Source organism: Bolinopsis microptera, chromosome 4 (genome assembly GCF_026151205.1).
Source record: "Bolinopsis microptera isolate Bmic1 chromosome 4, MBARI_Bmic_1.0, whole genome shotgun sequence".
NCBI lineage: Eukaryota > Metazoa > Ctenophora > Tentaculata > Lobata > Bolinopsidae > Bolinopsis > Bolinopsis microptera.
Window position 1 is genome coordinate 7,370,853 of NC_087075.1, and position 15,060 is coordinate 7,385,912.

Genomic DNA, 15,060 nt, shown 5'->3' on the forward strand with positions numbered 1-15,060 from the left:
CACAAATTTTGCAAAATATTTGCCTTGCACGGAGCCTGCCTTCACAAAAATAGGAGCTTAACATAATGTTGTAAGAAATCTTGAATCATGCTTGCTACATGTTTTACGATTGTATATTTAATAGTATATATATATATTCAAGCTAAGCCTGTGCCCTGTATGTCTTAGTTAAGGACACTAGGTGGGGCCCCTAACTAAACACTAGACAGGTGCCACATTTAAAGACGCTAAACGATTATTTGATTTATTTGAGTGGCTTAAATACGTAGAACTGTCATGTTTGTAGATATTTTTAGGGCTGTCAAATTATTGCTAAGGTGTACTATGTTTTAAAAGGAATGTTGTTTTCGAAGAGCGTATTATTATTATGCCTTCTCAATACGAAATTAAAGTCCATAGTACTCGTTAATCGTCTGTGCATTCCTTTCGAAATTCTGCACATTTTTACCACTCCTTTCAAATGGTAAGATGAATAAGATATAACATATATAATCTTATGTATAAGCTTACTATATTTATATATAAATAACTAATATATAATATATTATACATACCTTCAAACATGTCCCTACATCTGACCTGAACTTTTAACTATGTGGAATGATTATGACGAAAGTAATCGCTTCTGACGACCAGCTGGCATAATAATTGTGGCCTAATTGTTCTTTCAGTGTCACCTAGTCTAGGGAGTAGCTAAGGATTCATTGGATTTGTATGCGATCTCCTCGGTCGACTCAGCCGAATGATAGGAAACTTGATTGAGGGTTAAATGAGGAGCGAGGGGTACCTGTTAAAAAGTTAAAAGTTCAAGAAACTTCCTAGGATACCCCTTCAGTACATACTGTAAACATAGTACTATTAACTATTAACTATATTCTATTAGAATGTTACATTCTATATAGATTGTTCCACTTTGAAACTTACAATTTACGAAATTTACCAATCTAGACCAGTCTTGTGGCCTGTGGCTAGGAATGATTAATATTATTTTAATAATACATTATTAAAATAATCTGTAAATCATTGTTTATTAACCGATTTTGGGGCGTTTATGCATGTGATTTAGTGACAAAACCGTTCTAAGCTAGTTGATGCATGTAAAACAGCAAAATTAATCTGTGACATTGACAAAAACTCTCTCAATATAACATGAACCATGGTCCATGTTGCTGATGGGATTATAATGAGGTGATGAATTCGTCAGAAATTTTCATACACCGCTCTTTGCTTCTGTATAATTTAAATCAAGCTATCTCCTTAATTAATCACAATCAAGGTTTCCCCTACTCAAACGTTCAGTTTCCAATTCCATCTCTCTCACTCAGTGACATAAACCAGCCATACCGTGGCTCCATAATACAAACGATTTGTTTTATTTAATAAAATAGATGAAAGGTCGAATAAATAATTTAATTTTTATGTGAATGAAAGCGTAACTTATCCACCATCATCAAAGACATCCGAACAATCCCCCTATCCTTTGTGTCCAACACCAAAGTAACAATCACAAAACCACATCTTAACTAAATTATCAGCCACAAAGCTCGCACTAATCCCCATTAAAACCCCCGCACCACCTCATTAACCACAGTTCAGACAACAGAAGACACGGTGTCTGGTGTGTCTCCCCGCAGGATACTGTCCAGGTGACCACACCAAACTAGCTAATATCCAGTTCAGGACCCTCTTCTCCTCCCTTCCCTCCTCCCTTCCCTCCTCTCTCTTCTCCTCGCCTCTCCCACTACAAAGAGAAGTACAGTAAACAGGATTACTGAGACGTGCAGGAACAGCACTGCAGGTCACCTTTGAAGAGATGACTCAAGCCTAGTGACCAACACGACTAACCCTTGTTGACTGTTGAGAACGTGTGTTCTACGTGATGGTCCTCCACCACACCGGAATGGTGCCGGAATGGTGCCGAAATGGTGCCGGAATGGTGCCGAAAGTAAACAACCAGCACACGAGCAAAGCTTTGAAAATTAAAATATTTTACTCGTCGAGAGACATCTAAATCCTTTTATCTTTGAACCACTTTGATTAAACAGACCAAAAAGGCTTGTAGAGTTGTAGAAAGAATGTTCCTCATGATCTCACGTGGCAGGAGGTGTAAACAATGGTGGGGGAGGTGGTAAGGTGTTACGAAGGTGTTACGAAGGTGTTACGAAGGTGTTATGAAGGTGTTATGAACCGGTCCTGTTCAAACACAACTCAGCTGTAGAGCGGGTGCCAGCAGCAGATCTGTGGTTTATTGATATGCAGACCTCTGAAAGCTACTTCTGTAGAACTTTAGATCATCAATACGATGTTGTCACGTTGAAACGTAGAACATTTACTGATAAGAGCATCCTGATAACAGGGTCCTGATAATACGATAAGAGCATTTTCCTTGTCGCAATAAAACACTGTCACTACAAATGTTGCCCCAAAAATCAATACTTCTGTAGATTGATATGTAGAGTGTAGACCTCAAGCTACTTCTGTAGAGACTACCCATTGTGTGTGTTGTGTGGTATACAGTGGGAGTGGGAGTAGAAATGAATCCTTCGTCGAGAGCTACTGAATGGGTTGTTTACTGTGCCTCAGGCTAACAACTCATTTGTACCACATCAGTGTTTATCGCTATATAATGTACACATATTGTGTGCTATATAATGTGGGCTATAATGTGCACATGTTAGATCTCTAACGATCTAACAAAAATTCCCATAGAAATTGGAATGTTTAGAAGATATAATTGTTTTGGCAGTTGATCTCCAAACTACTCATCTCATCTGCATTTTAGCCAAACATCCACCTAATTACACACACACACCAATATCTCTCCCGTACATTTGGGCAAGCAGTTCTAGTTTATTGGTCCCCCCACAGTCCACACTGGTATCACTTGTAATGATGTGCAGCGTACAAACATTACATTTTCTTTTTAAATCATTACACACTGGTCCTCAGGGAGAGTTCTAGAGTGAGGCCCATGGTTGGTGGCATACCCTGCCATGCCCTGTCATGCCCTGCCATGCCCTGCCATGCCCTGCCATCAGGGACAAAAGAAAATCGCTATTATTTTGCCCAAAAATCGCGATACCGCGATTTTTAACAGACTATACATAAGACTATACATAAAATTTGTCGCAAATAATGGGAAAAATCGCGATTCCGCACATGCCGCGATTTCCTTTTGTCCCTACCTGCCATGCCCTGCCATGCTCTGTCCGTGCTGAGATTAGAACTTGAAACCAACGGGCCTTTAGCTGGTTTAAAGCTAGCACCGTAAGCAACTTAGCCATATAGGTACATTTGTATCTTACATGTTTCCAAACAATGCATCATTATATTATGAATTATTATTATGTATTATTATCATTATATACAGAATGGAATGATTCTAAATAAACCCAGATATACGAGGAGGAAACCAAGTATTCAGTAGCTCAGTATGTTACCGAACTACTACAGCCCAAAAGCCAAAACGCACTGTATCTTAACACATACTAATACTATATAATATTATATACTGCAAATCCAGTCCTACAATGTTACCCATCAGCTACACTAAGTTCCAACACACTCGACTTGTGTAATGAACACTAATAAGTTCTAGGCAACAGTATTAATGATGGTATATATTTTGGAGCTGTGTTCTGTAAAATTCGGTTGGCGGAGTGCAGTTTGCACGTAAGTTAGGGTTTATTCTGCGGATTTTGCTTTTACCTCCACAAATGCTTTCAAAAGAACGACGAATGAGTGAATTATAATTTAGGTAGAAATTACCTGCTATGAATAATAAATGTGAATTCCATTTACAGTTTACCAGGTAACCTGATATTTCATCACAATGTCAAAAGGAACATGTATCTATAATATCCTTGTCAGTAGTAATAATGATTATGTGTCACTAAGTCTTAAAGTCTTAAATTAAATTTCGTTCGATCAATGACCATAGTTCTCAAAGTTAATATATGGAATCTTTTTAATGTTGACAAATTACTATTTTTAGTTTAATTCGATTTAAAATCTTGGAGCTGGCTATAAGTCACGTTTTTATCCACTGTTGTCAGCTAAATGTCCCACAAGTCACGTGTTATTTACCATATCACGTGTTATTTACCAATGTCACGTGTTATTTTTTTACCAATGTCACGTGTTATTTTTTACCAATGTCACGTGTTATTTACCAATGTCACGTGTTAAATACCACGTCGTGTCATGTTTTACGGAATATCTCCACGTTTAGTACTCCTTCAAATCATGTAACTATTTTATGTCAAGTACTCTTATTAAATGTTATACTATTGTAATATACAGTTGACTGTTTTATTTAGCAAGGCGTGAATAGCCGGCCATCATTGACAATATTTCAATATTTTATATTTCAATCTCTATAAAAAGCATTTTACAGAGTTTTTAAAAGATATGTTTTTGTAAATGTGATTTTGTTTGTTTTCCGTTATGTAACGTCAGGACTCGTTATAATTTACAAACCAACGTGTTTATTTACTGTAAGCTAACGTCATTATAGCTAAATTCGTCCAGTCCCAATACAATGAATATTTATTAAATGGCATGGTTAAATTGTATTATGTAAATTTTGCTGATTTAAAATGACACGAAAATTTAATTTGAACCGATTTATTAACGGAAAACAAGGAAGATTCGTCTTGTCCTGTAAGATAACTGTAAATAATGTGACGTCACCATTTGACGTCGTGTGACGTCATCAATCATCATTAATTAAAAACCTTCAGTGAACAACCAATGCAACAGAGAGGATTTCCTGTGTGACGGAACAAAGTGTTTGTCTCTTGAGAAACGCTGTGATGGAACCCGCGATTGCTTGGATGGAACTGATGAGCTTAATTGCGATGGTAATTAACTAATTAATGGAGGAACCGATCATTTAATTGATCGTTAATTGATCGTTACTGGGCGTTTTCTATCTCCAACACCAGGAAAACAGCTGTCTCTGATGATTTATTTCTGACGATTATATATTTCTGGCCAAATATAAAATATTGCGCGACAAACAAACCTAGTGTAATTATGATGACGGCATTTTATTGCCGGTAAGATCAAAATTAGCTTCTTCATTGTGGTAAAAACGATCGGATACTAGTATTAAGTAATTGCTTTCCAGTTTCATAATTCCTAAGATTAGAACATTGCCCACCTTATAAGGAGCGTTACCCCCCTTATAAGGTGGCGGCAGGTATCTGCTACATTTTGATCTATCACCCAGTCATCAGTCCGAAACCGCAGCATTCGGATTGCTGACGTCATTATTCAGTGATATTCAGATCAGGCGCCTCTTCCTCAGAGTACTCGCGCCTCTTCCTCAGGGTACTATTATTAGAGTATACCCCATCTACCGTGACGTCATAGCTGCAAAAATGTAAAAATTCAAAAATAGCTTGCAGATGAGTTGTGTTTTGACGTCACGAAGGAGGTATGATGGCTGCAAGACAACAATTTTTGTGCAAGTATGCATTCCTATGACGTCACGAAGGTGATCTGAAATATAATTATCTTTACAGGTCCGCAATGCAGTGATTCCCAGTTCACTTGTTCACAGTCCCGGCAGTGTATTGATGGCTCCAGAAGATGCGACCGCAACAATGATTGTCCTGATGGTAGCGATGAGTTCAGTTGCCCATTAGGTAAGTTATATATGGGGGCACAACATAGTTGTTGTAAGCAAAACATTTTGTGCGGAATTCGTACGTGAAGGTTATGCAAATATGTTGATAATATAATAAATCTTGAGAAGCAGAATCGACTGACCAGTCGGATTGCAGCTGTAACATGATATCAAGTCTTGTAACTATTTATATTGTCACGTACCAAAAAAAGTCATATACCAAAGTAAAATACAAGCTTACGCCTTACATTGTGTAAAGAGTGGATCTCAGCTTTCAGTTTCACTTTCTCAATTTTATTTAAATTTGACCTTCAAAATTCTCATTTCACTTTCGCAATTTTTGTACGATCACTAATTCATAACTTTCCATTCAGTTTGTCGTGAGACGGAGTTTTCCTGTGATAACGAACAACACTGTGTGTTACTATCCAGTAAATGTGACGGTGCTGCGGACTGTAGGGATGGTTCCGACGAACGAGACTGTGCCAGTAAGTTTTATGTCACGTGACTTGAATATAATAGTATAATGTTTATTATTGTTACTTGTGTATAATTAAAAACTTAGAGAATAAATGACATGACGTCATGTTACGTCACGTACTCGTTATCTATCATGTTGTTTATCATGTTACGTTCTATTATTTATCACGTTACGTCACGTTAAGTTTACTGGTGTGTCACGACGATACGCCGTCCCATTAAATTCTCGTGATTCTCCGACTCCCATTCCCACAATTACTTCAGAAAAAGAAAAAATTCTTTGGAAAACAAATCCGACTAATCGTGGTTACTATATATTCCATTCTGACTCAAAATACCAACATATTATTGCATTTCAATAAAAACTAGCTGAACTAGGATCTTTAACAATGTATCATAATATGTTTGGCACCCTAAAATTGTTTGTAAATTTGATTTCTGATCAAATTTAGTAAACAAACGAATTAAAATTTCGCAAGCATTAAAAGCCTAAATTTCATGATAATAATATGTAACGCATGTCACATAATTACATTATTCAACATAAATGTAGGTTGTAGAGTAGAATAATTGAACAGTAATTTCTTGTTTTAAATTGGTACGGATTGGTCATACGTGTCACACAGCGACTGATCCTAAATATTTTACCGTAACCTTCTGCTTGTTTATGTTACTTGGACAATCAATTGGGTATAGGTTTATATTTAATTATGATTTTGCTACATGTTATAATAACACAGTTTGATAAGTCTCCGTTTGCCCTATTTCCCACGATTGTTATCAACTCACCGGCCTCTCTTTTATCAAATCTATTGCTCGATATAACACTGGTAACTAACGTATGCGATATTCTCATTATATTTTAACATAATTAGAGAAGTTTTATTAGGTTCTAGTTACTTAAGACATGAAGTTGAACGTATGAAATTATGAACCTGTGGGAAATATTCCCCCGCCGTCTAGGCATTCTTAGGCTTATCTGGCGATACTGATGGTCATCTTGATTTATGTTGCAAAAACAAATTATATGTGAATTCGGAAGAAAAGTCCGGTTGATGGAAGCGCCACGGTTGTTACCCTGATTCATTAATTACCATACTGGCGTGCACGTTGCGACTTGTTGGTAACATCTTACTGTCATTTCAACCAATAGCATAACAGTGTTAAATTACGACTATTACAGTTTTCCGGGACATTTAAGGTACAAGCCCAGAAGAGGCTTATCACAATATTGCAAGTTTCTGAGGAAAACCTTTCGTTTTAATATTTTCCAGAACTCGTCTTCACTTTACATCCACCCGTCTCTCACCACCCCCAATATTCTGATGTTTACAAACACTAAGACGGAAATCCTGGCAATATATTATATAACCCTCATTAAAAATTTAGGGCACACAGCATGTTTACCTGTTAAAAGTACTGTAGGGCTCATGTTTATAATAATAAGGTATCAAATAAGGTAATTAATTAGAAGACGTGTATCACGTATGGTGTAGCACGTGGGCGTGAAACTCTCTGTGATTGGTTCACAAAATATCACGTGATGTATGATTGGTTGGCATGGGAGATCAAGATCAACCGGTGACGATCTCTGGCAGATAAAGTACTCATCACCTAAAGTTGGTTTCTAAAGGTCACCTCACTGTTCCACACGTGTTGTAAAGGTTATGAAATCGTGGACACGTGATATAAATGTTATCGCACGTGGGCGAGCACGTAGGCGGTGGGGGAGCACGTGATATGATGATATCATAATAGTACCATTGTTATTATAAAATAAGCTGCTGAGTCTCTCCCAGACATCTTGTCTGCTGCTGTTAAATTCAGTGCTGTTAAATTTTCACCTGAGATAGTGAGATCGCTCAAATTACATTTTCTTCTCGTTTTTTTATACGGTACATTGTTTTTACGGTACATTGTTTTTTGTGAAATGTGAACCATATTTTATTTGTCTTGCCACGTGACAGTGATTCAGGGTTTGCATTGGTCAATTCTGGAAGCTTATTGGTTAATCATCACAAGTTACCCATATCTACAGAACTTTATAGCGTTGGGGAGTGGGGAGACAAAATATATATTATATATTTATTATTATATAACCGTAAAATAGTTCAACGATATAAAACTCGTCGTCAAATTATTAAATGTTTTATGTAAAGTGTAAGTATTGATAGTTTCTAATGTGAATTTTGATAGTTTTAATTTAATTAACACAATTCCAAAATATAAGTATCTGTTTAATATGAGGAACGGTAGAAATGTCGATAAGTGATTTATCTATTAGTATTTACCTATAATGGAGGACCTATCACGTATTAATTATACAACCATATATTTTGTAGAAAAGGTACATGTCACGTACACCTTGTCTCCACAAAGAAACTAATTGCATGATCCCCTGCTCACCACGTACACACGTACATTGCATTGTACAGTCCTCTAATCTGTTTCAGTTGACAACACCTTGTCAATTTTCATGTGTTTTATATCCCGTTCAGTTTCATCGTTAAAACTTGTTCAACAAGTTAACTTGTTGTTGCGATGTTACTCGGTAAGTTTAACTGGGGAACATGACTAGGGGTGGGCACGGATAGCAATATTTTTGGGTGATGTCATGAATTTTTAAACGGCCCTGTTTTTTGGGTAAAGGGACATCCAAAATGAAAAAATAACTTGGTTTGGGGTCAAAAAAGCCCAAAATAAATATTTCCCGCCCCGTTTTCGGTTAGCGGGAGGGTCATTTTTGACGTTTTTGACTAAAATTGGCTTTATTTAATTCATTTTCACCTTTTACACCTCATTGTTACCCATGATTGTGAATCATTATTGACAAACCAGGTAGGGTGAATGATTTCAGCCATCTAAAAATTTTCTGAAGATCCCCAGGGTGACCGTATCCATGGAAACGGGTCGTTTTGAAAAAAAATTAAGCGAAATCAGCCAAAATGTTTGTTTTTACCCCTTTTTGCCACTCTAAGACTTTTAACATGGCCAAAAGTATCCAGAAAGACCATTATTGTACATTGTAACTTGTATATCAACTATGATAGGTATAAAAACATGATGTTAGGTGTTTTAGTGGTATTTTTGGGCCTTAGCAACGCCTAGCAACGGGGCGTTTTAGGCATTTTAAAGGTTAATACATGTCATTTTAATATCTTACACTCTATTGTTACTAATGAATGTTGATTATTATTAACATACCAGGTAGGGTTGATGATTTCAAGCTTCCAGAGCTCATCTGGAGGCATATTGGGTGCCCGTAACTATGGAAACTCGTCTTTTTACGAAAAATTGAGATTTCAGTGAAAATTAGGGTTTTTTATAACTTTATGAATTATGATCCATAAATATTATACTAGTTATCCTTTATAAACCCTATGACAGTTGTGTATTGGGAGATAAAATGGTAACTAATGTCTAACACTTCAGGGAGATAAATTTTCCCACTATTTAGGCCCCTAGCAACCCATAGCAACGACGATTTACATGCAAAAAAAAGCATAAAATACCACTATTTGACCCAAAACTGCTGAAAATTGACCTGGGTCATGGTAACAACGGTTTAAAACAGTAAAGTGACTACAATTAAACTATTGATGTTAGGGTTCCTCACTATGTAGGCCCCTAGCAACCCATAGCAACACCTAGTTACGTGAGTCTTGGTCGTACCTTCAATACCGATTGTCTGTAAGGTATGAGTGCCTTTCCTAACTTGCCAAATCCTGGCAAATCCAGTAACGTGTAGATCCTTTAACAGAACTCATGAAAGTTATGGTTGCAATTGAACTATTGATGTTAGGGTTCCTCACTATGTAGGGCATAGGCCCATAGCAACCAATAGCAGCACCTAGTTACGTGACACGAGTAAAAACTAGAACGTCAAATTTTCAACAATTGTTCAATTTTATGTTACAATATCAAATAAACTATTTTAGAACTTGACTTTAACAATTTTAATTGCTTTCAATCGAAATTTAAAATTAAAAGTCTTAACTTTTGACCATTTTTGAACATCGTCATGGTTAACAAAATCAAATATGACAAAATGGACCGTATTCATTTGTGAGACCTCCAGTCTTGGTCGTACCTTCAATACTGATTGTCTCTGTAAGGTCTGGGTGCCTTTCCAAGCTGGCCAAATCCTGGCAAATCCAGTAACGTGTAGATCCTTTAACATAACTCATGAAAGTTATGGTTGCAGAATCCCCATTCACACTGAGGACCTCCCTTGGGTAATGTATCCTCAAACAGCCCTATTACACAGTTGTTCTTCTTAGGAGGCGAACTCTCATCAGTATTACCAAACTGAACTTGATCTGGATTACCATGACCAATAGAATGGGGCTGTAAGGGTTCTAATTGCTCTTCAACAACTCTGGGGCTTTTCTGATACCGGTTTAGCTAGCCAATTGTTTAAACAAGATCTTGTAGAACGTGTGAAGCTTTACATTTTGTAATAACTTCCACCACCTTGGTTTCTTCACACAGCAAGTCAGCTTCCTGCTGGAACACACTCTTGAGTGACTGCTTCTGTTCCCCTTCAAATTTGAATGTCTTAAAATGTAACTTACAAACATCGACCTCGTAAGGATGGTCTTCTGATCGAATTGATACAGCCAGTATGACTGGAGGAAAGGAGGGCACGAACGAAAATCAAGCGATGTCAAATCCTTTGGGTAAGTTAATAGGTCATGATATAGGCCAGGAAGGATATGAAGTAGACGATCTGGGGGCTGCTATCATTGGCTATCAGGGTAAAAGTATTGCCCCAGTAAGTGTAGAGGATCTCCCAGTTACCAAGTCAAGCCCCAGAGTTGTTGAAGAGCAGTTAGAACCCTTACAGCCCCATTCTATTGGTCATAGTTATCCAGATCAAGTTTAGTGTGGTGAAACTGATGAGAGTTCGCCTCCTAAGAAAAACAACTGTGTAATAGGGCTGTTTGAGGATACATTTTACCCAAGGGAGGTCCTCAGTGTGAATGGGGATTCTGCAACCATAACTTTCATGAGTTCTGTTAAAGGATCTACACGTTACTGGATTTGCCAGGATTTGGCAAGTTAGGAAAGGCACTCATACCTTACAGACAATCGGTATTGATATGAAGGTACGACCAAGACTCACGTAACTAGGTGTTGCTGTGGGTTGCTAGGGGCCTACATAGTGAGGAACCCTAACATCAATAGTTTAATTGTAATCACTTTACTGTTTTAAACCGTTGTTACCATGACCCAGGTCAATTTTCAGCAGTTTTGGGTCAAATAGTGGTATTTTATGCCTTATTTTGCATGTAAATCGTCGTTGCTATGGGTTGCTAGGGGCCTAAATAGTGGGAAAACTTATCTCCCTGAAGTGTTAGACATTAGTTACCATTTTATCTCCCAATACACAACTGTCATAGGGTTTATAAAGGATAACTAGTATAATATTTATGGATAAAGTTATAAAAAACCCTAATTTTCACTGAAATCTCAATTTTTCGTAAAAAAGACGAGTTTCCATGGTTACGGGCACCCAATATGCTCTGGAAGCTTGAAATCATCAACCCTACCTGGTATGTTAATAATAATCAACATTCATTAGTAACAATAGAGTGTAAGATATTAAAATGACATGTATTAACCTCTAAAATGCCTAAAACGCCCCGTTGCTAGGCGTTGCTAAGGCCCAAAAATACCACTAAAACACCTAACATCATGTTTTTATACCTATTATAGTTGGCATACAAGTTACAATATACAATAATGGTCTTTCTGGTACTTTTAGCCATGTTAAAAGTCTTTGAATGGCAAAAAGGGGTAAAAACAAACATTTTGGCTGATTTCGCTTTTAAATGTTTTTCAAAACGACCCGTTTCCATGGATACGGGCACCCTGGGGATCTTCAGAAAATTTTTAGATGGCTGAAATCATTCACCCTACCTGGTTTGTCAATAATGATTCACAATCATGGGTAACAATGAGGTGTAAAAGGTGAAAATGAATTAAATAAAGCCAATTTTAGTCAAAAACGTCAAAAATGACCCTCCCGCTAACCGAAAACGGGGCGGGAAATATTTATTTTGGGCTTTTTTGACTCCAAACCAAGTTATTTTTTCATTTTGGAGGTCCCTTTACCCAAAAAACAGGGCCGTTTAAAAATTAGGAAAATTTGCATTTTCGTGCCCACCCCTAACATGACTGTTTTTATTATGATTAGTTTTTTACGTTCACGCTTTAATTGCTTTGATTAATTAACATGTTTATTTGAATTACGCAGTTTCAATCGCAAGGTAACCACAAGCGAACTAATCTTGATGTTACACGGTTATTATGATATAATAGCGTGTATTAAAATATTAATCGCGATATAAATCTTATCAAAAAGGAAATTTGTACGAGTTTTCGGCTTAAGCAGAGTGAAACGAATCCAATTGAGCTGGTTAGTGAAACTCTGCGGCAAAATTGAATCTAATCTGAAGATTATTTTCTTAGATCATTATTCTATATTTTAGTTTTCACCCTGATTCAAAGTCTCACAAACTGGAACATTTAGTCGTAGAATGTCCAATAATAAAATGGGGCGACTTTCTTTTCGTTTGTGGGGCAGATTGTCACGTTTGTTTTAGAATATCAAATTCTAAGAATTTTTCTGGTTTATATCATGACAACTCAGTTTATACTTTATAGCCCTATTATCGTACGGGTCCATACTTCTCATCTAAGGATTAGGAAGAAGTGATTATATAGATTAGATTCCCCTTAATCGGAATAGTTTCCAGACTCTTGATGTGCTGTTCCAAACGTACGTTTACTGGGTTCAAAGTACGCTGTATTGTGTACTTCTCAAACGTACGTTTACTGGGTTCAAAGTACGCTGTATTGTGTACTTCTCAAACGTACTTTTACTGGGTTCAAAGTACGCTGTATTGTGTACTTCTCAAACGTACGTTTACTGGGTTCAAAGTACGCTGTATTCTATACTTCTCAAACGTACGTTTACTGGGTTCAAAGTACGCTGTATTGTGTACTTCTGAAACGTACGTTTACTGGGTTCAAAGTACGCTGTATTGTGTACTTCTGAAACGTACGTTTACTGGGTTCAAAGTACGCTGTATTGTGTACTTCTCGTACGTTTACTGGGTTCAAAGTACGCTGTATTGTGTACTTCTGAAACGTACGTTTACTGGGTTCAAAGTACGCTATATTGTATACTTCTCGTTCAGTTGCAGTCTTGATAACACTTAACAGTGACTCTTGCACTGTGTACCCATTACTCAGTCCCCGTTGTGTGTAAACTGAAAACTACAGATAGTTTTTATTTGTTCTGACTTCTGATGTGGGTTATTTGGTTTTAAATGTGCAATAATACAATTAATGGAGCCACTTTCTTTACGTCCGTGAGGCGTAATCCTGGACACATTCATATATTGTTATTGTGAAATGGAGATCCAGCTCTGATGTACGTGGGTTTCACTTTGTCACGTGATCATGAACATTGGAGGAAAATATGCAATGATGAATGGGCGAAGGTGTACGCAGGTGGTGGAAGCTGTGCGCACGTCTATAATTACCTGGACAACTCTTTCTTTGTTCAAGGTTGACTCCTTTTAGATCGTAAGCAATAATTATACAAGAGCGAATGAGCATCAGTATACCCTAATTCCAATAGCATGCATGGCAATTTAAATACATTACTTTACCAGGCTTTCGACTAATTAGCATATTATATTATGTCGAACTCTCCTTACCTGATCTCCTCATGTCTAGCCATCTGACGAATGATTATTTGGCGAGAGAGAGAGAGAGAGAGAGAGAGAGAGAGAGAGAGAGAGAGAGAGAGAGAGAGGTTATATTACATATAATTTTGTTTATATGCGTTTATGTATTATGGCATATTTTGCCGTGTGCATAATTTTGCGTTTGCCGCCAATTCTGGCCGTGCTGAGCGTCATCGGCGTTGGTGTAAAGTGGTCGCTGAGTAGTTTTAGTGTGTCCATGCTTTGTGCGATGTTTAGTGTTTGAGAGGGCGTGTTTTTAGTTTCATTGTGAGTTAGTTTAGTTAGCTTGCAGTTGTTCAGGTTATGTAGTTGAGGTAGAATAACCCTTCCTAAGGCTAGGGGCCTAGAACTATCCACAAGATTATTAACATCTTATAAAACAGGATTTTTGACAGGAACTCGACAAAAAACATCCGCTTCAAATTCTTTTTTTAGCCAGGAGGACATTTTTTATCTCTCTATTTCCTCAGAAGCATTTACATCAACTGACGTCATTCGTAATCTGACGCCTATTTGATAACTAAAATAAAACGTTTAATTATTTGTTGTTCTGTGAACGCTTACGATTTAATACCATAAAATATTTCAATATTTCATGGTATATTTCAATATTTCATGGTATTAAATCAAGTATTTTGTTCAATTAAATGAGTGTTCGACGTTCGTTCAATAAGGTTTAATAATTAATTGAATCCGTAAGATTAACTTGAATCCGTTTAGTTATAAGATTCAGATTAATATTATGAATAGCGACCTTTAAAACCCGTTTAAAACCCATGCCCATGGTGTCGTGGGCCTGCCATGATTGGTTGTTCGAAAAGATTGGGTTGCGTTAATACGACAAATGAAATGAATAAATAAGAAATGTTCATAAACCGCGGTTTAATTGTCCGGTTCAGGACGTTTTACAATATAGAATAGAAACTGCTGTGTCGAGAACAAAGAGGAACAATTCTTATATTGAAAGTTAAATAACTCTTTTATTCTTGTATCAAAGCTCTTATCCTTTTAAAGTTTTAAAATTGTTTGCTTTTTTTCTAATTTTACCGAACCAAGCTAGTTTTATTGAATAGTAATTTTTTATAGTAATTTTTTATAGTAATTTTTTATAGAAATTATTTATCGAATAGTAATTCGTTTTTATTTATAACTTATAGAGTACATATAAAATTACAGGACCAATGTAAT

General features: G+C 36.7%; 1 protein-coding gene across 4 annotated transcripts in view; it reads left to right on the plus strand.

Annotated features, from left to right (window-relative positions):
- Positions 1 to 15,060, plus strand: part of LOC134813852 (low-density lipoprotein receptor-related protein 1-like) — an 87,282-nt gene that overhangs the window by 32,939 nt on the left and 39,283 nt on the right. For all 4 annotated transcript variants that reach the window (XM_063821734.1, XM_063821736.1, XM_063821733.1 and 1 more), the window contains exons 9-11: positions 4,743 to 4,862; positions 5,529 to 5,651; positions 6,007 to 6,120. In XM_063821734.1, coding sequence (XP_063677804.1) covers positions 4,743 to 4,862; positions 5,529 to 5,651; positions 6,007 to 6,120 — 357 coding nt within the window. The remainder of the gene's footprint in view (positions 1 to 4,742; positions 4,863 to 5,528; positions 5,652 to 6,006; positions 6,121 to 15,060) is intronic.